The 26,101-nt window shown below is 35.4% G+C and overlaps 1 protein-coding gene across 3 annotated transcripts in view; it reads left to right on the forward strand.

Annotated features, from left to right (window-relative positions):
* The window catches only part of PTPN4 (protein tyrosine phosphatase non-receptor type 4), a 118,293-nt gene extending 94,133 nt beyond the window's left edge, over positions 1 to 24,160 (forward strand). For 2 of the 3 annotated variants that reach the window (XM_075757007.1, XM_075757008.1), the window contains 11 exons: positions 1,856 to 1,939; positions 2,021 to 2,077; positions 3,467 to 3,623; positions 5,135 to 5,301; positions 6,773 to 6,863; positions 6,948 to 7,009; positions 7,791 to 7,937; positions 10,021 to 10,149; positions 11,644 to 11,792; positions 14,093 to 14,228; positions 17,451 to 24,160. In XM_075757007.1, coding sequence (XP_075613122.1) covers positions 1,856 to 1,939; positions 2,021 to 2,077; positions 3,467 to 3,623; positions 5,135 to 5,301; positions 6,773 to 6,863; positions 6,948 to 7,009; positions 7,791 to 7,937; positions 10,021 to 10,149; positions 11,644 to 11,792; positions 14,093 to 14,228; positions 17,451 to 17,537 — 1,266 coding nt within the window. In that variant the 3' untranslated portion in view covers positions 17,538 to 24,160. Of the gene's footprint in view, positions 1 to 1,855; positions 1,940 to 2,020; positions 2,078 to 3,466; positions 3,624 to 5,134; positions 5,302 to 6,772; positions 6,864 to 6,947; positions 7,010 to 7,790; positions 7,938 to 9,297; positions 9,417 to 10,020; positions 10,150 to 11,643; positions 11,793 to 14,092; positions 14,229 to 17,450 lie in introns of those variants that run through there. The other variant, XR_012836157.1, reaches the window with a different exon arrangement.
* Positions 24,161 to 26,101: the final 1,941 nt, after the last annotated feature.

Consider the following 26,101-nt stretch of genomic DNA (forward strand, 5'->3'; position numbering starts at 1 on the left):
CCAACACAGCTGCGTGAGAATGAGGTTCTTTTTTCTCTGTGCATTGTCAGTGTGATTGTTTGCTGTGGTCCAGTGGGCTACATTTATGCAGCCTCTCCTAAGGCAGTACGCTGTTGTAATTGCAGATCTAATTTGGTCTGCTGATGGCTTTTTATTTTGCATATTGGAGAAGAAGAAATGCAGCATGACTCTGAAATTCTGTGAAATTGTAAATTTAGGATTTGGAATAGGGTTTTTGGGGTTTGTTTTTTTTGTTGTTGTTTTTTGTTTTCCAAAGTTGCTTTTCTGACCAGAATGTACTTCAGATTACTGCACCACTAAAGTGCTGCCACATCTCAAATATTTTAAGGAAAACCCCTCACTTTTTTGTATTACATAATACAAAGTCAAAAAAGTCAAAATTTAGCTATTGAATCTCCTTCCTCTGTTAAGTGTATGGAGAGTCTATTTAGAAAGGTAGTAGGACAGGAATGGGAATGACAACTCTTCACTCCATCTGCAGTCCCTAAGTATCCAGTCTGAGAATGTCCAGAAGTATTTGAAAACAGGTGTGGCCAGGAGTCCCTTCAGTCAAACAGGTTAATGATGATATACAGCACTCTCTTCAGGTTTTTCATTATAAACTGCTGCTCAAAATAGCCTGTTAAAGCCAAGGAATTATTATTCCCTTTCTGGCTGGGGAATGCAATGGCACAAAAGTTGCCATATGCTGCAGGTGAGCGCTTGATTGTTCATTCTGCCAGTGGTCTTCTGTGCCATTGAACACAGGCTAAAATGATTTGCATATGATCAGGCTTCCTAAGCGCCCTTCCTTCTCATTAACATACCTTACACAGTTACTGTCCTCTTCTTCCCCAAATTTTTCATCTTTTCATTACTATGAATGTGTTCAGGGAGGTTTGTTTTGTTTTAACCAAGAGCTTAAAACATCTGGAATTAAGTTTTTATAAGCCAAATTGAGCAGAGTTACCTATTGAACCTGCAGGTTTTGAACTTTCTTACATATAGAAAAGTTTGATTTACTAAGGTGTTGGGACTTTTTTGTTTTCTTCCTGTCTGAAGGAAAAGTCTGAATTTTCAAAGTCTTACGCTTTGGCTGTAATTGGTAACATTGAAAATGTCCTTGAAACAAATTTCTTTAATAATACTTCACATCCTCACCATAGAAACTATAGAAATACTAGCTAATGTTCAGTCTGTGAAATAAATATCGATGGGAGCAAACTAAAAATCACTTCAATGGCACTAAGTTGATTTTTCCAGATTAAAAAAGTATCTAGTATTCCGCAGTTTATTGATGGTTCATTTAACAGTGGAGGTGTGATCAGAACGAAACCAGAAAGAAAGAAGCTAAAATTGTCAGAGTGCAAAGCATTTGTCACACCTAATACTCCACTACACTGAAAATGGAATAGGGGATATAGAACCAAGATTTTGTTGCCGAACTTGTCATTGCTTAATATTGTCATTTTGCTGTTAATAGAAACAGAAGTATACCTTTAATTCCCTTATTCTTCATCACATCACATTTTTACTGTGGTCTTAAAACAACTTCAAGGTGTTTCCATTTAGTAAACTGTTTTTCTTAAGACAGCTTGAAGCTAATTAGTCTTTTCTAATACTGTTGTTTGCTTTGACAGAACACACTTCTAATTTAGTTATGTCCAAGACTTTTAAATGTGTGACTTTTCCCTTCTATGCAAAACTCAAGATGTTTGCACTATTACTTGATGTTTTCTCAAGTATCCAGGAGCAATTACTTGATGAGGAAACTGCAAAATTATTACATACAATATCTTCAAAGTCTAACTATGAACAAAATCTATAGTAATATAATATAATTTTTGTTTACTAGCCCAATGGTGGCGTCCCTCATGACAATCTTGTTATGATCAGAATGAAACCAGATGAAAATGGAAGGTTTGGCTTCAATGTAAAGGTAACATCTATTTCCTCCATGTCTGTTAAGATTATTTTTCTGACATTTGTGATTTATTACTAATTTAATTTGTTTTTAAAGGGTGGGTACGATCAGAAGATGCCAGTAATAGTGTCCAGGGTAGCTCCAGGAACACCTGTAAGTTATCAAAAAAACCAAACGTGGTAGCAATATCTGTGTATCTTGTGTCTTGAAGTATGTATGTATTCAAAACTGTAAATTATTTCATAGCTGCCTATGAAAATTAGTTTCTGCTGTAACATTATCTCAATAAAGCAAAATATGTGCAGTAAGAATGTGATGGGACTACATAAAGTATTTTTAAAAGTTCTTCAATCCTCAAGAATATTTTTTTCTTATTGAAACAAAATTTCATTCCTGAAAATTACAGGGAGTTACAGATGTTCAGTATGCACTGTTTCTTGAGCTGTGTCATGCTAAAAATACATTTACTTTATTACTTTTTTTAAATATAGGCATTCATATAATTTTACAAATTATATATTGAAAGAGTCTTTTAGTATGTTAAAAATAACTAAAATAGCAAATCTCTTATTTTTGTGACAGATGTAGCTGAATAAAGCCAAGATTTAGATTAAAATCAAACATCATGAATCATTCATCAGGTCTGATTGTCTGTTGTCACTGGTGTTTAGTGACTATCAATAGTGTCTTCAAACTAGGCACAATATTTTGTCAGTTGATTGCCAAAAATACTGACCTGGTATTCAGCTGCCTGGAGTCAGCTCTGTTTATACCTTTTAGAGTAGAGCGAACCGTTTATTTGCTAACACTTAAGTAGTACAGTTTATTTGGGTTTGGGGTTTTTTTTGACTGTTTGAAATTACTGAAATGTTTGCCAAGAGCATTGGTCTTGTCCCCGTTAATTATTATCTCTGAAATATTTAATAACAAACAATTTTGGCTGAATGCTTTAAACATTGACTCTTTAAGCAGAAGATATTTTGTGATGGCATGTGCTCTTCCTTTTCTACAACGATGTTTAGAATATGATTATGATGAAGTTTTTTATTACCTGATTCCTCTCTCTGGGATTACAGGGATTTGCACATTGTCTTGGGTCCTTGTCTTACTCTTGTCTTTACAGTTGTGATATTTTACACCTGAAGCATTTAAGCCTGTGAATTTGATTTGGACAAGGCTTTGCTGTGTTACTCCCTTCCCTTCAAAGATAAGAACATCCTGCTTTTTAATTGCCTATGCAAAATATGATTCAGACAGAAGAGCTTTCGACTTCAACTAGAGGAGTGGAGTAACGGCTGCTGAAAGACATGTTACAGTGACAGTCACCTCCCAGTTGTAAACTGATTTGTTCACGTGAATGGCACTGTCTTATGTATTGTGTAACGCTTAAATTTATCATTTGGATACAGTGCAGCAACCATAGCAACTAGGCTGTAAGGATTCAAGTCCCCAAGTATAGTTACTTTAAGTTGCTATTTTAAGGTGAGAAATTAGAAATGGCTTCTTTGACAGATTTTATTTATTTATTTGTTTCCCTTGCAGGCTGATCTCTGTGTCCCTCGTTTGAATGAAGGGGACCAGGTTGTACTGATTAACGGCAGGGATATAGCAGAACATACCCATGATCAAGTTGTTATGTTTATTAAAGCTAGCTGTGAGAGACACTCAGGGGAACTTGTGCTCCTAGTTCGACCCAATGGTGAGTGATTTGTACAAAATAATTTTTAAAAAATCCACACCTTGCTTTCATTTTCTAACCTCTATTTTGTGTCCTGAGATACAGTGCTTAACATCTTTGTAAGAAGGAACTAACTCCCTTTCTTGAAAAGGAATTGCAACAACACAACGTATTTTACAAATCTTGGTCAAACCTATACTCAGGAGCTCTGCATAACTAAGTGTTGCAAATTACTAGGAAAATCAGAGATCAAATATTTCTAACAGAGAGATAATTTAAATTTTGTTTTCACTCTCATTGATAAAAATGTCCAGAAAGCTATATGGCTGTCGAATGCAGTTTCTGAGGTTGCTGTTATTTTCCTTAAGGAAAATAAAAACCAAACGCAAACAGACAGAAAACCTGTCACCAAACTCCCAGGTGTTTAGTTGACTTTGGAGCTTGATATATGCAAAATCCTTCCATACGCTTTTAAAACAATCCAAAGCAACTGGTAACATTTCTACTTCAGGAGGCTTAATAGAAGAAAGTGCTAAAAATGTAGTCTAAATAACAGCTTGTGCAATGTATTCATGAAATGCACTGCTGGAGCATTGCCAGCAGATGGTCACTGGATATAATTCTGCTGCACATCCCAATTATAATACAGTTGCAGAGGAAAACGCAGAACAAAAAATAATGATGTTTAATTGGTATAATTGAAGTTACTTTAGGAGAGTACCTCAGCCACCTCATAAAGAATTTTTCCTTTATTCACTTATTTGTAATTCTCACTTGTGCTCTCATTCTCTGTGTGAGTTGTCATGCGACTTTTGTATGCTTACTTTGTTTTTCAGATAAAACTGATAGCTTTGTTTACAAATATACTAAAACAATTTCCCCTTGTGTGTTGATTATCTTTGTATTCTGGGTAATAACATTTGAGTTGTAGAAGTGAGTTGGTGCCAGTTTCCTCCTTCATGATCATGGGATATAATTTAAAAACAGGCTTTTGAATAGCATATGTCTCTGTTATGTATAGTAGAAAATGCATATTATTTTTCAGTTTATAGGCAGGGCACACATACAGCATTGATAGCATTATAATGGCATACATTAATGCCATTTTCTCAGGTGGTCTGCGCGTCCTGCCCTAATTACCAAAGCCTAAAATCAGTTCAAAGGGAATTAAAAGTAAAAATGTAAATTTAACTATAACGACTTCAGAGACATAATGTGAGAATATGAGATTAGGGAGTGACATCAGAAAAGGGTAGGTTATAACATGAGTTTTGATCAAAATTTTAGCAGTCAGTGATGTGCTTTCACTTAAAATTACTATTAAACAAACAAAAAAAGCTTTGTCATGGATGATAATGATCAGTAAAGGCTACTTGTCCATACTGATGGGCACTAAAATCAGTGTGTTAATAAATGTGGATTTTTCTACAGGAGAAACACTTTTTTGCTGTTTTAAATAAATGACTTGGAGTTAACTCTTACTTGCCAAACAGCATGTTCAGTCAGAGCATTCATACCTTTCTTTGTTATAGCTGTCTATGATGTTGTGGAAGAGAAGCTGGAGAGCGAACCTGACTTCCAGTACATCCCTGAGAAATCTCCACTTGACGGTGTCCATCAAGATGATAATGCTCTGAGGGAATCCATGATTCAGCTGGCGGAGGGGCTTATCACTGGAACTGTTTTGGCTCAGTTTGATGTGAGTGCAGTGTCACCGGTAACTGTGTGCAAATTCCAAGTCTTTTAGGATAGTAAATATTTTAAGCAGAACAGATTTCAGTTAAATTTCAGAAGAATCAGCATCTTTTAGTAAAACATTTGACTTACACTCTCAAGAGAAAAATAACCAAAAAAATCTAATCCTGTATTGAAACACTAGATGTGCGAATTTATGGCATAGAATAATCCTAATACTAGTTTCTAATGTTGTTTGTTATAAATAGCTTTGTCGATTACTTGCAGCTTTTTGTGTTTGTCAAGGAGCTATGATAATAAGATATTTTGATAAAGATGAAAACTAAAAAATGTATACCAAAATACATGTTCTGTACTCAGACCTTCATTCCATATCTAAGTTACTGTAGAAACTGAATGACAGCTGAGCTGTTGACATTTTATGGATGATCTCAATGAGGGAAGGTACAATTACCAATGGAAAATACAACCCTAATCTTAAGGGTTAATGTAACAATGTTTTTTATACATAGTTGATTATTTTTTTAACATATTTCAAAAGAACAGTGTACTTCCTGTGGGGTCCTAAGCTGCTGATAGTTGTAGTCTTTCTTTAGCAATAACTTGTGCCTTGATGGTATTCCATCTTTAATGCGTTAGATCAAGTGACTTGAAGCAGGAAGCAGTAGGTTTGTAAAACACAGCAGTGTGAATTCCCTGAATTCCTCACCAAATGGTGACCTAGCATTATGTACCACAACATATATTTATCAAAGATATTTATATACTATTCTTTAAGAACTTTGGTAAAATTTACTTTTATGTATAGAAATAAAAGATTTTTCTCCAAGTGATTTAAAATCCCTCCTTAACCATACATTTTCAGTTTCCCAAACAGGTTCAGTATTTAAAAGTAATTAAAGTGCTTTTTAATGAACCTGGATCATTTCACTGATACTTTTTGCAGCACAAGGGTTGTGGTAATGCATGGGTAAGGCATGAGGGGGGCAGGAACCTCTCAAAGGAGATTTGGTGCAGGAAAAGCACAAGGTAGCCTAGGATTTGCTCTACAGTTACTGAAATATGGAAGGACATGTGAAGAAAAGGAAAAATAAAAAAAAAAGTTGAAACAACTGCAATGTAGGTAGATGCCTATACACAACACAATCTGCTTGCCCCAAATCACCGTGTTGAACATCAGTATCAGCCGATTCCCTCCCAGTATACAATATTGACTTTTCTCTGGATTAGTGTTCTTATGGAAGCTTGAAACTTAATGTTCAGTTTGTCTTTAAACAAATTGTGATGCTATCTTGATTATTTTCAGTGATCCCACAGCATAACTAAATTTGTAGTGCTTTCCTTTGAAAATTATTTTCATGTGTGGTGAAGCTACCATTGCTTAGTAGTTTGTTCTAAAAAGTACCTCTAGGCAAATAATATACTAATGGGTCTTTTGCATCTATTGTAGTCTGATCATCAGTTTTGTCTTTTAGCAATTGTATAGAAAAAAGCCTGGAATGACAATGTCTTGTGCCAGATTACCTCAAAACATTTCCAAAAATAGATACAGAGACATTTCGCCTTGTAAGTATATGTGTTTGTATATATGTTCTAAAAATATTTTACTGTAGTTAGTAAATAAGTAACATCTTTCTAAATGTTTTTCAGATGATGCTACACGGGTTATTTTAAAAAGTAATGAAGATTACATCAATGCAAATTATATAAATGTGAGTAGTGTTTTTCAAAAGAGCTTCTGACATTAAGTAATTTTGCAGTTTTTCAATGGAGAAGTTGATTTAAAAAAAAACCAAACCCAAACCAAACCCAAAACGTTTTTATAAATCTAGTTCAGACTAGAATGGCTGGTAAACCTTTAGTCAGATGGCTTTAAATATACTATAGATATACTTATTTACTTATTATACTGCCTTTGTGGCAGATGTTTTTATAAATGAAACCAACAAAAAGAAAAAGCGCTAAGAGAAACTAGCATTCTACCAGAGGAATTTATTCTTCGTTTCTGATTACTAATGTGGCAGTAGTATTCAACGTCAGTGAAGTTTAATCTGGCAGCACTTTCTTTTACATATTCCCTCCCCTGCCTCATTAGTAACAACAAAATTAGAGCTACTGACTTTTTCTTTCCGGAACAAAAAACAGAGATTAAATCAAATTCCAAGATCAGTATTTTAAAAGCTAATGTCAGAAACCCACAGAGCATGAAATGTTTGCACCTGAATTATTTGCCAACTGGTCTATCATTTCTTGATTATGGCAACTAGATAGCTGTCAGTTAATGTGTGACGTGTAGTTGGATCTTTGTAATAATTTTGCGTGTGAAACATTTAGAAGACTTTTATCTGTGCTAATCCGTATTTACTAACTCGTAATACATAGAATTAATATAGCTGATGCTTTTTTTAATGTATTAGTTACTAAGCACTAAATGTCTGATGCCTGACTTACATTTGCAGTAAGAATTAAAATAATAACTTTGTCTTCTCTTAGATGGAAATCCCTTCTTCCACAATAATAAACCAGTACATTGCTTGTCAAGGTCCATTACCGAACACTTGTCCTGATTTTTGGCAGATGACTTGGGAACAAGGCTCATCTATGGTTGTAATGTTAACAACTCAAGTTGAACGAGGCAGAGTAAGTAAATTATTTCCTTGAATACTACTTCAATAATCTTCTAAAAATCTGTTAGTGATTAGCATATAAAAGATTAGAGGAATATACTGTTATGACATATTATATGACTTTTTTAATAAGGGAAGTGCATTCCTAGTACTGTTGCAATGATGACTTACATTTTAAACCTTCTGATACTGTTAATGTAGCAAATACTTAAACTTTGTTCAGTTCTGAAATACATTCAAGTTTTTACATATTTCTTAAAATACTTTTAGGCTTCTTTGTTTTATTCCCTATTGTAAAGTAAAAAGCAACTAGAATTTACTTTCATAAGATTTTTTTCTCTAAACTTCAAATAAAGGAACTCCAAGAAGTTTCATTGGTTTTTCACAATTAGTTCTTTGACCTGTAGAGAGATTGATTTTTAAGGCAGCCTAACACAGCTTTGTAGGGTTAAGATCCCGTGATTGAATGGCTGTCTTTAAGACAATCCTTGATAAGCTTGAAATCTAAAATTTTCAGAGAATTTTCTTCTGTGTCTATAAACATTTGTTTAATCATACGAAAGAATCATTGTCCTTTAAGTTATTTCCATACAAAAATCTGTAAAAGTAGAGCACGAGTAATAAAGTAATTAGAGTTATAAATTACTAAAAATAATTGTGTATGGTGCTGTAAAAGGCCTCAGGTGTATTTTGTGGTTTGTTTGGTTTTGGTTTTGTTTTTTAAGCTACAGTTTCTCCTTAATAGCTTTGTTTATTATGCAGCTTCGTCCTTTGGAAACAGTCAAAACAATCAAATCTAGTCATACACACAGTGTAATTCCAGAGTTACTGAGTTTGCAGTCTGGAGCATTCACAGTAGCACTGGCTGGTTGAGTGTGTGGACAGAAATGACAATCTGGTATAATAGTTTAGTGGAATTTCTCCACATTCAGGTTTTCTTTTGAAGATGGATTTATAGTAGGTTGTGGGTGTTCTGATCAACTCAGACTGTAGTTCAGCTGTCTGTATATATTTTAACTTTTTAATAACTATGTATTTGTTGGTAGGTCAACTTTTTAATAACTATGTATTTGTTGGTAGGTCAGGCCTCTAAACATAATTGCAGTAATTGAAGGGGAGATGCAGAGTTTTTAAACCATTTTTCAGTGACTCAATGTTAGCATGATGCTGCCTCTTCCCAAATAAACATGCTCAGAGGGAATTTCAGTACAAGTGCCCTTTTAATTTCAGTTTTCATTGCAGATCTGCTAAGAACAGACTTGCAATAGCAGTTCTCTAAGGTTCCCGCACCCCTTCAATAATGATATTTGTGGAGTTCTTTGGAGAGCTGCTTAATAATGAAATAAAAGGACTTATCTGTCTTATACCCATAGGCAGACTCCCTGCTCTAAAGCTGATCATGAGGCTACTGACATCACTATCCCACTGCATGCCGGGATGTCTCAGTGGAGCAGGAAGTCTGCAAATCTGGCTGCTCTTAAAGAATCGCCAGGTGGGTTGGAAAACCAAAAGTACACTTGAGCTGAAATGACCTCTGTAATCAGGTGTTTAAGCAATATATCTGAAAATCTTAGTGTCTGAAGTTTTAGTTTACATTCAATGACTTGATCAAGAGTCTTTGAAGTCCACCATCTGCAGCCCCCCTAATTTCTGCATTAGTTTAGCAACGTTTTTGTTGCTTATTGCCTTTTTTCATTTGTTCTTTTCCCATATAAATGTGCTTTGAGAAGATTAGATTGGGATTTTAGAGGTCAGAAATGTTTATAAAGCAGCATCTTTCTCATTCAAGTGTTGAGAAGGAATATTTATAGATAAACTTTTATTTTTTTAAATTGTAATGAAAGTTAAAGGCATCCATTTCATTTAAACTAACCTCAAGAGCTGGTGCATGTGTCCTCTTCAAAAGTGGACCGGGAAATCTCTGCAATACCTTATTTTATGGACAATAATTAGGTAACACAATCTATTTGGTAAGTAAATTAATAGTAATTACCAAATGATCAAAATAGTCTTTAATAAACAAAGATATTTGAGAGAATGGAAATAATACTCTGTGAATTAAAACACAGGCATTTTTAAAAATCTGTTGGCCTTAGGTTAAATGCCATCAATACTGGCCAGAGCCATCAGGAAGCTCATCATATGGGAATTTCCAGATTACCTGCCATTCAGAAGAAGGAAATCCTGCTTATGTCTTCCGAGAAATGACATTGACAAATCTGGAGGTAAAATCATAATATGTATTTTTAAGTATTAATCTGTGGAATCTTCACAGACTAGCTGAAACTTACTTAACCAGACTTTCTTTTCAACTTGGTGGCATACCCACATAAGTAGAACTGTTTATTTCTAGAAACCTTTAGAAAACTAGTCATACTGCCATGTACTTAGCGTAAATTCTGCTCTTAGAATGATAACAAACCTTTTGCTAGTAAAGTGTCACAAGGATTCAGTTTCCATAATCATACTAATTGGTTTCAAATCACATAAAAGATGTATTATTTGTCTTAAAAGTCTTTACTGGTGTCTTTCGTGCCCTGGCCAAAGAAAAAGAGTAATTAACAAGTTTCTCAACTTCTTTATTCCCTTAATGTTTTCAAAACATGAGACGTTAGAGGTATTTCATTATTGCAACTGAAAATCTATCTTTGTAGAGGCAAACAGTTCTTAATAATTCCATATTGGAGTATACGTGCAAGTAGATGGAAGATAAATCCTGCTGAGAGAAAGATGAATTGGGATTGGCGACTACATGTAAACAAGGACCTTTTTGAACATGCATTGCATGATTTTCAGGGCACGTGTAGTTTTCAGAGCTTCCCCAGATAGCAGTTCGATCTCAGAATTGTTTGGAAATTATTATCTCTAACTTAGTGCACATACTTATTTCTCACTGCTTGGGTTACCAGATGAGATAGCAGTTTTATAGAGCTGCCTTTTAGTCAATTTGCAGTTAAAATTCCTTCCCAGTGTGCTATTGGGACAATTGCTTGTTGGTTATCAGCAGCGGAACCTCTGTAAATGATTCCATGCCTAAAGGTTATTTGAAGTGCAGTAACTCCTGTTCTTTGAAATGCTGCTTTTACAATGATTGTATGGCCTGTCCCCTCCACTAACCAGGGACAGATTATGTTTGTGATATTAGAGCAAGGGGGCAGGAGGGAGTTGAAAACAATGTCATTCTGCATCGTATAGTGTACACTGGACAAAATTAGAGGTGGAGGTAAAGCCAAAACAATACTGTTGTTCACGTGGGGAAAGCTTTTATATCTGAAAGTCCTGCCTCTCCCTTCCCTACCCCAGTTCTGTCATTTGATCTAGTAAGATAGCACTTCCTTCTGTTAAGTTTGTTTTGCAAAAAATTTGACCACCTTTTCATACATATAGTGTTCAGATAGACCATTGGTATCCTTGAACTGCTTTGCTTTTACATAGTGTGTAATTTTTTTTTAATGCATTGGAGATATAAACATATGTAGATTGCCTTTTTTGGTTTTAAGAAAAAAATGTAATTATAAAATCCAGGATGCGCAAGGATTAACACTAATAAAGCGTTGTTTGTTGCCTGAAGCCACTTTTATTATGGGTACAAGTTGCTTAAATGTACCTTCTTTTTTTAAAAAAAAATTATTATTTTTGGCTTGGGTTTTGTTTTGGGTTTGTTTGGGGGTTTTTTTGGACCTGAATTACCCTTGAATAAACTTTTTATTTCTGATTAGAAAGAGGAAAGCCGCCAACTAACCCAAATCCAGTATATAGCATGGCCTGATCATGGGGTGCCTGATGATTCCAGCGATTTCCTAGATTTTGTGTGTCTTGTGCGGAAGAAGAGGGCTGGCAGAGAAGAACCTGTTGTTGTTCATTGCAGGTATCCCATTTTTTTTCCAACTTGATTAAATCATCAAACTGAACTTATCAATAGATAATCAAACTGAACTCATCAAATAGATTTTCTGTGCTTTGTTGTTGAACTAAACATTTAATTGTGTCTGCTTTGGGAATGACAGGAGAACTCAACATACAAATTAAACAAAATTGTAGTCATGTTTCGATAAGCAAAATTTTGAGTATCTACATGCATTGATCTGTGCAGGGATTTTGTTGGTTTTGGTTTTTGTTTTGTTTACAGTTTAAATGCTTGTGCTAACAGTCTATATAATAATTCAGAGAAATGGCAAAAAATTACTTAGGAACATTTTCCTCATGATGACCATTCTACAAAACTGAATAGCCGTATAAATAATCCATGGCAGAAAACATGGGTGATATATGCAATGATCAAATAACAGATATTTTCTATCACATCTGCAGTCTTAGGCTACATGATATTTTGATGCATACATCAAGATGACACATTTTTCTCAACAATGTACTTTTGTCATGAATTAAAATAACTGTTACTCAGATTTTTATGTCCACATGAAATGTGAGGTTTTTTCTTGTGAATAGTTTTTAATAGCATTCTACATTCCTATAGTAAATTTCAAAATCTTAACCCTTTAAAATACCTAATAAGTAAACTATAATAATACATAATGCCAAATGTCTTCAAATGAACATGTGAATAAAATTTGACCTCCAAATTCCTGAATACTCCCCAGACAGTCAGTGTTCCTGGTTCAGGTGTGCATTGTTCCTGTTTCAGAGAGAAGCTGAGAGGATCAAGGGATAAAATCAATTTAAAGACTATCTAATCTACAAGTAAACTAGACATTTATTGAAGAAGATGAAAGAAAAATGTTTTCTCTTGGTAACGCTTTGTGTATTAGAAATTATATTTAATTGGTTTTGTTCTCTCTTCTGCTTTATGCTAGTCAGGATGAATCTTATTAACTAGGGAAACCAGTACCAGAATGATACTGGCCCTTCATGACTTTCATGTCCTGTCTCAGTGTTCTGCTCCATCAGTCAATGATCTCTTTTTCCAAGCTGAGGAGTTCTAGCCTACCCGATATTTATCATATGGAAACTATCACACTTTCCATCAGTGTTGTTGCCCTTCTCTGAATCTTTGGAAGTTGTAAAATGAATCATTAGGTTCTCTGACAGATACTGTTCCTGTTTGGATTTGATAAAGCATTCTGCATGTAAATTGTGTATGTATAAATTCTAGAAATATAAAATGCTATTGAATAATTTTATATAACTAGCACTTTTACATCTTGTCATAAAATTCTGATGACATCACTGAAATATATAGTAGCTTTGATGCCACCTTCTGGGCAAAGATTTAAAGTCATAGTTTGACCAGATTTAATTTGAAGTTATGCTTCAAAATCAGAACAATTAAGTTTCAAAGTTTGGAATGTTTATATTGACTAATTTACAAGTAAACACTTTCATTTATTGACTGAAATACTTAAAACTGATTATGAAGTTCAAGGTTAAATATTCAGTCTTTGAGCATTGCTAATTGTGGAAAAGTGTATGTATATGTAATCCAATGCAGAAAAATCTTCAGATTTGTTTTATTTTTAAGCTAAAGACGATTCACACAAGTTCTTTTAACAATTTTGCCACTCTTCCTTATCTTGAAAGGGATTGCTATATGTATTCCTTTTCAATCTACACAAGTTAGATCTTTCTTGTACTTTTTTAATACTAAGAAAATTGTCATCCTCCAACTAGTAATTGTTTCTAGTAATTGTTCTGTTCCTTACTCTGAAATATGAAGGTGTGGGTCACTTCAAGAACATACATACATACACATGATTTTATCAAATCAGCCCAACGTTCCAGTAACAGTCATTCCAGTAATGGTCAAATTGACTCAAAGTGCACAGTGTTTGCTAGGTATCTCTGTGTTTTGTTATCGTCTAGATATTAGTATGGTTTATAATATGATCTGAATAAATATCTGCTTGTAAATTCTGCTCAAGTGGATGGCTGGGTTAAGATAGTCCCTCTTCAAAGGATTGACAATTCTGCACTGATTGTTTTTTGCTCTGTTTGGGCAGGATGGAAGCTTCCAGTGACACAATCTGTCTAACCCCTGCCCTAGTAGTATGGGAATCATAATGATCAATCGTGAGAATCCTTAAGGTGTTAGTTGTTTAGGTTTTTTTTTTTTTTTAAACACCTTTTAGGAACATACGATCTTTAAGTATGAACTCTATTCCAGACACTTTGTTACACTTTCCATTTTGAGTTTTTTGCTGGTTTTTTCAGTGCTGGGATTGGACGGACAGGAGTTCTTATCACTATGGAGACAGCTATGTGTCTCATTGAGTGCAATCAGCCTGTTTATCCGTTAGATATTGTAAGAACCATGAGAGATCAAAGAGCCATGATGATCCAAACACCTGTGAGTATCATACTTGCTGTTCTATACTGCAGAAGAGTAATTACCTATTATCTAGTCATATTATTAGATGGATTTTTAATGTACTTGCTGTTGATCATATTGCAAAGAGGTCACCTTTACCCAGTGTAGCTGTAGTTTTGGGTCCAGGCAGGAATAAATTGCTAAGGCGATTGGAAAGGAGCAAGTCTTTAAATTTCTACAAAGAAAGCTTAAAAAAGCAGCATCTGTTTTAGGGATACCTGGAAATTAATGTCAAAAAGCACCAGTTTTCAATAGTGTACAAATTACTCAGTGGAGAAAGCAGGAGCCTAATTCCAGGTGTTAAGAATGGGAATAGCATAAAAGGCAGACACAGAAAGATCCCAGACATACAAGAAAAACCTTCAGTGATGCAGTTCAGTGATTTTATGTTGCCTTAGTTACAGTGAAAACAAGCCTCAACTCTGCCCTGTAGTGACTCAATTAAAGGGAAATAATAGAATCATAGAATGATAGAATGGTTTGGGTTGGAAGGGACCTTAAAGATCACCTAGTTCCAACCCCCCTGCTGCAGGCAGGGACACCCTCCACTAGACCGCATTGCCCAAAGCCTCATCCAACCTGGTCTTAAACACTTCCAGGGATGGGGCCTCCACAACCTCTTTGGGCAACCTGTTCCAGTGCCTCACCACTCTAACAGTAAAGAATTTCTTTCTAACATCTAATCTAAATCGACCCTCCTTCAGCTTGAACCCATTACCCCTTGTCCTGTCACTACACTCCCTGATAAACAGTCCCTCACCACCTTTCCTGTAGGCCCCTTTAGGTACTGGAAGGCTGCAATTAGATCTCCCTGAAGCCTTTTCTTCTCCAGGCTGAACAATCCCAACTCTCTCAGCCTGTCCTCACAGGAGAGGTGCTCCGTCTCTCCGATCAGCTTCGTGGCCTCCTCTGGACTCGCTCCAACAGCTCGATGTCTCTCCTGTACTGGGGCCCCCAGAACTGGACACAGTACTCCAGGTGGGGTCTCACAAGAGCCGAGTAGAGGGGCAGGATCACCTCCCTCGACCTGCTGGTCACGCCTCTTTTGATGCAGCCCAGGACACGGGTGGCTTTCTAGGCTGCAAGCGCACACTGCTGGCTCATGTTGAGCTTCTCATCAATCAATACCCATCAATCAATAATCAGAGAACTAATTTTTTAAAAAATCAATGTAATTAAATCTGATGCGAGATATATCAAAATAATTTTAAGTGTGTTTAGTCTAAAAAAAGTAACTTGCTACCATGATTGCTCTCTTCACATTTAATGTATTTTAAGATGCTAGATTTTTTCCTGGATCTATAATGTTTGGGTTTTTTGAGATAATTGTGATGTTGCTTTAACATATTATATTTCAGAATTGTAAAAATTTTAGAACAAATTTAGAAACTTTTTATTTGTATCAGGTGTTGTGTATCTCAGAGAGCAGTTTGTGTTTACATTTTTAGAAAATACCTAAAAAGGGTCAAAAGATTGAGTTGTGTTGTCTTAAAAAAAAAAAAAGAAAAAAAAAAGGGAAAAAAAAAGGAAAAAAAAAAAAGGCTTAGACTCTTGGTTGTTCCAGGCTTTGACCAGTTTCAAGTTTTTCTTTTTTTTTTCTCAGTAATCAGGTGTATAGTTTTACTCATAGTATATAGCATTTAAAGAGAAAGTATTTTGAAGAAGAAAAGGCACTAGATCCAGTATCAAATCTCTCCCACAATTACCTGAAGGTAGTTGCTCATTGTAGTAATTTTAATGTCCCTGCTGCTGTTCCTCTAATCAAATTTCAATAAGCCTTTCGTGTTCTTCAGAGACTATTTCAACTAACAAAAAGTGTATATGGGCCTCCATTTCTAGGTCATCTGTCATTCAATACTGCTGACCAATATTCATGTTCCACCAAAAAAAAGTTGTATTATTCAGGTAGGACAAGAAGGATGAGTAAGACGATGATACATGAAAAATAATAAAGAATGGCTCTTGCTGTTTCTGATGACCATACAGTATGAATAGTGTATCTCTCTAGCATACATAGAGAGGAAGAGTTTTATTAGTAAAGGGAGGAGGTGCAAGGGTAAGGGTTTTTTAACTATCTTGTTTTCATGGCATGTGCTAAATATCTTCTGGTCTTCTCATTTTTCTTAGAGAAACCAGAATTTTCAAGCTTCAGTGAAACGCAGGTGTTTAATTTATTAAAAGACTTGAAGTGCGACTTTTTTGGGGGGTTTTAAGATTTCGTAAACATTAGCTATTGTAATTTCTCCTTTGGCACACTCTTCCTGATTTTGTATATCCTGAAAGATTCACTCAATGTCCACAAGATGGCCCTACCCATGGGTCTCTGCTGTGTGTACTGTGTGAGGAGAGTTCAGAGTCTCCTTCAGGGAGCGCTGGAGGCAAAATAAGTATTTTACACAAATATGTATAAATTTAACTATTTAAATATGCATGCAACAGTACAGTAAATTATGATTTTATGACTAAATCTGTTACTGTGCCCATCTAAGATCTGACATCACTAATTACTGTATAGAGGGATATTCCACGACACTGAAAAGACAGGCATGCTGGCTTTCCAACCAGCATATACACCATTACGTAGTGTTCAGTGTTGGTTTTGGTGCTCTACAAAACAGTGATTTTATTTCATTTTATTTTATTTTCATTATATTCTAATTTGATTTCTGTTGGGTTTTTTAAATATTACTTATTTAAAGCAAAATATTAGTGGCCTTTATGTATGGAGGTGCTGGGCTTGAATACATTGCAGAATTCTAGCATTGAAAACTTGAAACAATTTTCTTTTTTATCAAATTCTGAGAGGGAGGTGTCAGTAACGTGCCAGAATTAATGTAAGTATGAAAAAGTGCTTTGAAACTCTAGCTTCTAAATCCAAATGCATGGAAACCTCAGGTCAATGAAATTTCAGCAATGATATGAAGAGCAGAAAATTCCTAAATAGATGATGTTGTAACAATAGTACTGGTTTTGTGGGTATGACTTTTGGTGTATGTTGCTGAGTGCCCTTCATCGTATTTTTCTGTTGAGAAATAAGATGTTCTATTACAAAGTTCCTGTTGTTTTGTGTTTCCTAAGCTAACTTTGAAGCACAGTTCTTGGCCTGTCAAGAGAATGGGATGGGGAAATCTTAGAGGCCTTTTCTGCTTCCAAATGACAATTATATTCTTTTCAATTTACTGAATCTACTTTCCTTTTCAGAGTCAATACAGATTTGTATGTGAAGCTATTTTGAAGGTGTATGAAGAAGGATTTATTAAACCTTTACAAGCATCACTGCATAAGTAAAGAGCAAAAAAACCAGGATATCAGTTGAGGAATCCTGTCCTCTATAATGAACTGGCAGCATTCTTTGTGCCGTAATACTGCTTGCAGGAAATGATAGTGAAGTACAGCAAAGAATTGACAAAGGACTTTGAAAACTTCAGCACTGTTGCACTTTACGTTGAAACAAAATCAGTCTCTGAAACTCTTCTAACCTTCATCTGTTTGAAGACTTTCGTGCTTTGCTCCGAACAAACCATAAACTGAAAGAACTAATTGTGTTCAGGGTAATCTACGATATTTCATTGTAGTGCCATATACTGCGCTTCTGGTTGAATTGCTACAAACAAGGCTTGGAATTATTTCACTCTGTTTTACACCCATGTCTCTTAAAATGAAAAACAAATTAAAAAATACACTAAGCCATGGTCTTTTTCCAGTGCTAGGTTTATTTACTGTGTACAGACTCTCACTGTTTTGTTTTTTACAACATTAGCAATATTGCCGATACTAGATAGATACACACTGCCTACTGATGCAGCACACTTTGTCCGACACCCTTACTAGAGACCAGCTGGTTGTTAGAGGAAAGCTGGCGTCTGTGTTAACCCAGCAGTAGCTGCATAATGCCCACTTACCAGCATCTTGTACAAAATAACAATAACAATAAAAATTTAAAAAAAAAAGTTAAATAAACAGCATTTCTTTGACACAGCTTGTGTGTCATACACTGGTGTATTCTGATTCATGTGACTTAAGATTACGTGATGGGAACTAGTGCATGCATTATGTCTTAACCCCTTAAGTGCCTTGAGACTTACAGCGTACATCCAGTGAAAGGCACTCATGATTCTGTGGGGGTGGTATTGTCCTGTCATATTTATCTTAATGGGTTCAGATTTTTAAAACGGCCCTTGGTGCTTGGAATGTGTTACCGCAAGGGGTCATGGAAATACCATTCCCTCTTTCCTTATACAAGTACCTGTGTGCTACTCTCGGTAGCAAAAGCACCTCTGCCAATTTAATGAATGAGCATTGTATGCTGCTGTGTTGTAATTATGTGAAAAATCTGACACATTCCTTCATTCCTTCCAACTAGTAACTTACTAGCAGCTTACTATGAAATGCTGCTAGGTCATTAGAAACTGATACTTTGTTTTATCCTTTTATTGAGAATAGCTGTCTTACTCCATTTAGAACATAACTCTTTAATAGCACTGATAATTAAGTTGAACTTACAATCAGATGTGATTTAATTCCATTATCTGCTAACCAATTACTTTAAGTTCTCATAGTTGATTTCAAGCCATGTTCGTACAGGTTTGCCTTTTTTTTTTTTTTTTTTTAAATTGTTTGGGTAGGGGGGAAGGGAGGAGAGCACTATGAAGTTGTCCCAGAACTTTATTTTAATTCCATGATGACCCCAGTCACCTTCTGTTATGCTTGTGAAAAATTGTTCCAGTTGGTATGGGTTGCTTCTTATTTAAGTAGGTAGAAGATTTGTTAGAAATGTCTGTGATACAGTATCTGAGCTCATTCTAAAGATACATAATGTCCCATTTTTAAAATATTTTTCCAGTATAGGAGAAACCAAGTCAGAAGCAAGGTGTCCAGTGTAATATACTGTAAAAAAACAAAAAAAAAATCAGTCACTTCTTTGACTGCCCTGTGACAACATAACTTTGTGCCCTCTATTTAAAAGTTTTAATTTATTGTATTGGTTTCCTGAAAACGTTTATCCAGTAAATTTTGTTGTAAGCTATATAGAGCATAGAATTAAAATGGAAAGTTCTACGCTATATAATTTTTAACTATTGAAGAATTATATTATATAATATACTGTGTTCTATGGACATTTGAAAGAGATCGGCTATGAACTATTGAGTGAAAAGGGATTCAGGCAAAGTGAAATCCTGGCTTATGACGTAGTAATAAATGTAAACCACAATGCCAAATGGAAGATAGAGTTTTAAATATTTTTAGAAAATAAAGTAATATTAGGTGGCCTGTGGCCTTGTTCCTTATATTTCTAGATTTGATGCCTAAATCAATGTTATCCCTCAGTGAAAAATGAATCTTACAAGAATCTCTGGATCTGATCAACTGAAAAAGAGTAATAAGGTAGCTTTAATCTCAGTTTTATTTTAAGCCATTTGCAACAAAAGAAAATTCTTCTTTAGGAAAGTATAAGCTTTAACTTCCATGTGATGAGATTATTAGCTGAGATACCAGCTAGTTGGAAGGATATTTTAAGCTCAGCACTTAATGTCTAAAAACTAAAATAATTCATCCGTTTATATTGAAATAAATTTTCTTTATAGTCAAGTTGTAAATGAAAATAGCATTTGCCCTTTTTTTCTGAGGGAAATCGGAAATGGAGTTTATAGCAACATTATATAGTGTTGGTATGTCACATATTTAAATATTGTTATGTAAAGTTGCCAAAGCAGTTTGAGTTCAAAAGACCCATTTATACCACAATTACATGTGGGATATTTATTGGTCATCTGTCAGTACTGTTTTGATTACAAACACAGGCAAGAATAATAGGTCTCTTCAAAATCTTCCTCTGCACTGACTTAAGCTGATTTGTCGTGTATTAACTAGTTGCACTGGGGAAAAAAAAAAAAAAAGGAACAAAGTAACTATTCTTAGATAATTGGCCATCAGCAGCTTTGGGGCTTCTCCAATGCCAGGACAGTGGTAACCAAAAACTGACTGGGAAAGAGAAAATAGCATTGAAGACATTCTGCACCATAAATCATTTGCTCAAATGTTTCTACCTGTTGTGGTATAAATGGCCTTTAAAATATTTTTATATGGCCAAAAAAAAGCAAAACTGCTAAATATTTTACTTTGGGTTATGAAGATCTGTATCATCCTTAAGAGTTTTTTAAAGAAGTTTTTGTATGTTTCATGCTGTACAAAACATGAATGTATCTTTCAGACATAATGACCTATAGACCTATATGTGATTGGTGTTATGACTGTTGGATTTTATGAATAATTATTTTCGTACCACTTGATTGGTTGGGTGGGTGTGGGAAAGAGTATGTTTGTAACACTTCCATGATACAAATCCAGTTTAAAAAAAAAAGTTTTCATTGTAAATAAGAGCAATATTATGACAATTTTGTGCCAATGTATAATGTTAAGACTTTTGTTTTCCTCTTAGGTTTGGATTGAAAACTACCACTACCATCTCTTGTTTAAAATTGATTTGAAGGGGTTTTTTTTAGTAGAAAGACATGGGGCTCTAGCAGGGGCTTTGAGTGTTTTGGGCATTTTTTATTTTTGCTAAATATGAAATAAGATACAGGTAATTTTGAATAAATCACCTACAGATTATCAGCCAATCCACTTTGAGAAATAATGCTTTAGATATACCAGATATCTGAGAGCTGAAGAATTCATTTATCCTGAATTTGGAAGCATTCGGTATTTTAAATAACTTGCAACTCTTAAGCAGTAAAATACTGGTTTTATGCATTTATTTTTATATATTCTGTCCCAGTTATGAAAAAGAGATAGCCTGGGTGTTTTTCTCGCTACATTTAATGCTAGCTGATGTTTCTTCCACATTTCTCTGTTAAATCTTGAAAGCTTATGTCCCATACAGATAAAGCAGTAACACTTCTAGAATATCTGATGGCACACCATCTATTAGAGAAAGGGTGAGAATGCAGTTGGGAGATGAAGGAACATGAGGAGTTTGTTATGGAACCCATGTAGCCAGCAACGTTCCATGGAGACCTTCCAAAAACCTTTGTGGTACCCATGGAAGGGCTGAAATGCAGCAGACCTGCTGCAGTTGCACTGCCCAGGGAGATGGGAAGGTAGGGAAGGTCTGGCATAGAGATGCTGGAGCTCCAGGTACGCCGTGGAGTTTAATTATGTGCTATTTTTATGCTTCAGCAGTGTGTGTGCAGGTGTGTGGGCGATGTTTGATGGCTCAGGGAATTAGCATGAGCATGAAAACTCTATAGATCCACCAATTTCCAATTGAAAGCAGGTTGTCCAATACCTATGCTGTAGTTTTGACTGTAGAGCTGCTATGCAGGCAATCTTCAAGACCCTCAGCCCTGAGGATAATGGTTAGGTTATGGTCTGAATTAAATTTTGCATATTTGAACTTTTCACAAAGTCCAGGAATGGTGCCCTCTAATGTTGCTTGTAGTCTTTTTGTAGCTGACATTTCAGGTCCCCCCTGGCTGGGTGGATTTGCTAATTTAAGTACTCACCTTTTGTCTTGAGACTCAAAAATCTCTTTTCCATTGCTACTTTTAGTGCTAGGATCCAATATCAAAATCTGGAAGAAGATACTCATTAATTAGATGTGGATCTTGTGTGACAATGCAGGGATTATAATTAGCAGTGATTGGGAAGCTGTTAAAAGGAGGAAATAGTTGGTTTGTTTCAATATAACTGTTCTGTCCAGTCTCTGTTATCCCACTGCAGTTACAAATTGAAACTTTCTTTTTAATGGTGGTTAGGTTTTGGTTTATTTGGGGGTTTTTTTGGTTTTTTTTTGTTTGTTTGTTTGTTTAGCAGTCTGCAAGTTTGGGAGGCCAGTTTGTTAACACTGGATTTTACCTCTGTGCTGGTTGCTACCACAGGTGTGCATCTTTTCAGTTCGTAGGGCTTCTCCAGCTACAAGTTGTGAACTGGTGCATATGCTGTAAGGTCTGGCTATTGGCTTTGGCAAGTTGTGCTCATTGAGAGCTCAATGGTAAAAATTTGAGATAAATCACTTTTTAAAAAAAATGCTGAGATTTTTCAATTAAAAAATACGGACTTTTTGTTGTCTTTGAATCAGTCGCCTCATTTAAAAAAAAAAAAGCCACTAAAATATGTCATTCAAGTCTGCTATAGCATGAGCTCTGGTTTCACGGACTGGCTGACAGTTTGTTGGTTGTGTTATTTCATATTTAGCAAGCTTACAAATTTTAAAGGGTGATTTTTTTTTTTATAGTGTTTTGATGTTTGAATAGTAGCACTTTATCTCATGCTTACTACTGACTGAACTATTGGACAAAATAAATTGGGTTTGGAGAGAGATGTTTAATGGGTTTCTGTACAGAGACGATTTGGATTATTACACCCTGGTACGAATGCTTTCTATTGATTTCTATTCTAATGCTTTCTATTCCAACCATTTCTGGTTTATTGTTCATCTGTTCCTGAGGGACTTCCAGAAAATAGAATTAAGAAGATATTAATTCTGTCATCTCAGTTTTCCTGTCTTAAAAAGAATATAAAGCTTGCATTTAAAAACAAAAAAGAAAAAAAAAGAAAAAAAGGTGCAAATAGAAACTACAGGGTACTCGTAAATTTATCTCTGTGATCTCTCTCAGCTAGCTGCAGATTAGCTATGTTTACTGTAAATGTTTCTGCTAAGCATTATTTTTAACATTAGATCAATTACCTGGAAATCAGTATTTTTTTTTTACTTAACTTATTTGAATTTTGATAACTAAAGATAATGCACAACAAAGTTTAAAGAAGGTGTCACCCTTTTACTCCTAGGCCAGGGGCCTAAGACATGAGTGAAAGGGTTAAACAGTTTACATTAAGCTGTTGTTTTCTTTAACTAGAATATATCCATAAAGACTAGACTATAAATGATCCAGTGCAATTATCTCAATACATTGGGGTACCACAGTAACAACCCATAATAAGCTTAGAGGAAAATTAAGGTAAGAAAAAAAAGGTTTTATTTTATCCAGTGTATCCAGATTTGTTTTCCGTTTGGTTTGTTTACTGGTGATCCCATTTTAACCAGAGAATTTGTCAGGGCTGTTTGTGTAAGGTTTGGGTTTTTTCTGTAACAGGTGCTATACTGTGTGTAAATACAAAGGGAAGAATATTGTCCAGATCTTTATTAACAATCAGATGGTGGCAATATTTTTTGCTAGTTACTTCTGGTACTTAATTTGCATTTCCAGCTGTGGCTTTCAGTTGAGTTTCATCTCAGTTTCATACTGCTGAATGATGGACTGCAAGTGTGAAGTAAATCATCTCAGAGTTGAATAGCTCTCTTGTTGTTTAGACTAACTCTTGTGTATCTTTATTAATGCTGGGGGGATGGGAAGGTTCTTCCCATAAGTAGACTTTTGCTTATAAATTTGTTTAAAAGCACATGAGGGGCGGGCGGGGGGGGGGGGGACGACCCACAACAAAAAATCACAAAACAAACAACAAAACCTAAATGCAACATCTTGGCAAAACAGCGGGGGTGGTTGCTTGAAAATGGTGGAAACTTGAAGTTGGTCAACACTGGACAATGTGAAAATAAATTCAGCTTTTTTCACTGCAGCTACTGTATGCTTTAAAGGGCCTTATGCATTTGTCCTCATTTTGATAAAATGAAACTTCTTGCCATTAAAATGATACACTAACTTCTACCGAAAACCAGCAGTTCCCAGGATAAATATGCTAATTAACATTTAACAAGTCTTGTTTTAGTCTTAAGTAAAATTTCATTCTATTATGTGAAAAAATGCTGTTATGCATATTTTGTGGATATATTTAATTTCAGTTGACAAATAGTTGTCTAGGTACAGACTTGAAAATATATATATAGTTTACTTGTGGATCTTAATTGTTTAATTGCAAAATAAAGATGTGCTTTAGTAATTTAAAGTTTATTTTTTTTGCGATTTTCTTGCTACTGTACACACGGTTTTGCTGTGCTACTTTTATTTCACTTCTGATGCCAGATAATATTCATCTTTTGTGTTACTTTTTGATGTTGTATGCCATAAATACAGCCCTACGGATTGAGCGCTAGAAGAGGATATGAAATTATCAGGAATGAAATTGCTTGGCTGCAGAAGCAGCATGGCAGTATCAGCCAAAGTTTTTTTACCTGAAAATATATGCTGCCATTTTTGCTATAATGGAAGACTAACTCTTTATTTATCTTTTATACAGTGAGTGTTTTGGACACAGTGTTCAGTGGAGATCATAGTGTGATCACAAAACTGAGGGCATGAGGAATGCTGGTGTGAAGAACAAAACTTCCAGATGGGAGGTTCTGATAAAATATTTGCTGCCAAAAAGTGAGGAGATGTTCAAAGCAAAAGTAGGAAAAGAAGATGAAAGCATTTAGGAGGCAAGACAAAAAAAATCTCAGGAGGGATGAGTCTAAGAGAGACCCCTATCTTCTTAATTTGGCTGAATTAATTTAGAACTTTAAAGTGAGGACAAGGTGTTTGGATTTGAAGTTCAAAAAGATAAACTACTGGGAAAGCATTCGAGAGAAACAGAAGTAAGAAGATATACTAAAAAGGAAGAAATTTGTTTAAACTGGAATAGGAAGACTGGATAGAAGACAAGTCACAGATACCACAGTTGCATGTGCATATACTTGGACTGTATCTGAGTAGCAAATAGCGAGGAAGGAGTAGACTGCAATTACGTAGTGAGTAGCAAGAAGCTGGTATGAAGCAGGAAGAGCAAAAATGAGCAAAACTCTGTCACTGAAGCCAAAGAAAGGAAGCTGGGAATAATGGAGATGATGGTGGTAAGGGATCTTGTGAGTGACAGAGTGGAAAGAAGCTCAGTTTGAGAAAGTAGTTGAAGATGGGCAGAAAATTTAGGGACAGCCTCTAAGAATCAGGTAATTTATTCTCCAGAATGCTTTGCCTAATAGGAATATGTGACTTGGTATAGACTTAATGGCAAGGAGAGTGCCATTTATGTAACAGATCTCTGCTAAAAACTAAGCATCCCTGTTATGCAAATGATCAGGTAGTTGATCTGCACTGAGAATTCATCAGATACCTGAAAACCTCCAAGATAATTTTTTTCCTTTTTAAATATAATATGGTTTTGTATGTTTCCTCTGGGAACTTTATTGCAAGCTCCCACATGTATTTCCGGGCAGACTACCGGAAGCATAGTCCCTGCTGCCTTGATAAAAAGTATCTAAATCCCCCATTTTATGATTTGTGTTTCTGAGTGAGTAACCAGGCATGAACCTGAATCTCACCTTCCCCTAAGCTTGCCTTGCTCCTGCTTGTGGCAGGAGGATTGCTCTGTTGTCCACAAAGACGTCCTAAAATAATTGACATTTAACATTAAAATCAGCCTGCTGCTTAGTCAGCAAATACTGGGCAATTAGCCGGCAGCTTTTTTTTTTTCCCCCATTTCAGCAAATGACATCAAGATAACTCAATGCATATTCGGGCGCTGGAGCTGATTTTGCCATATCAGTGTACTAACAGGTGTTTCATTATGCCAGTTCCTCTGCGTGGCAGGTGAGTAACCAGTTACCTCAGACAGGGTTTCATAGCCGAGTGTAGAAAGTGTTCCATTATTGTTGGCAAATGTAGTCCCAATAACAAGCCAAAGTCTCTGCTTTCCCATACTGTTAGATAGGCTGGATTCCCAGTTATCCTGGGATTTTGAAGAAGTCTGGAGCTCATTTACCCAGAGCAGTGTCTATTAGCTGGCACGACGCTTTGCAAGCAGAGTTTTTATTGCCTTCTGTTTATATCACCTTCCCTGAGGTTTTCTAGTCGGAGATCTCAAATACTAGCTTGAACATAAATATTTACGTGCCCAAAAATACAGTCAAGTGCAGC

This window comes from Balearica regulorum, chromosome 6 (assembly GCF_011004875.1).
Source record: "Balearica regulorum gibbericeps isolate bBalReg1 chromosome 6, bBalReg1.pri, whole genome shotgun sequence".
Lineage (NCBI taxonomy): Eukaryota > Metazoa > Chordata > Aves > Gruiformes > Gruidae > Balearica > Balearica regulorum.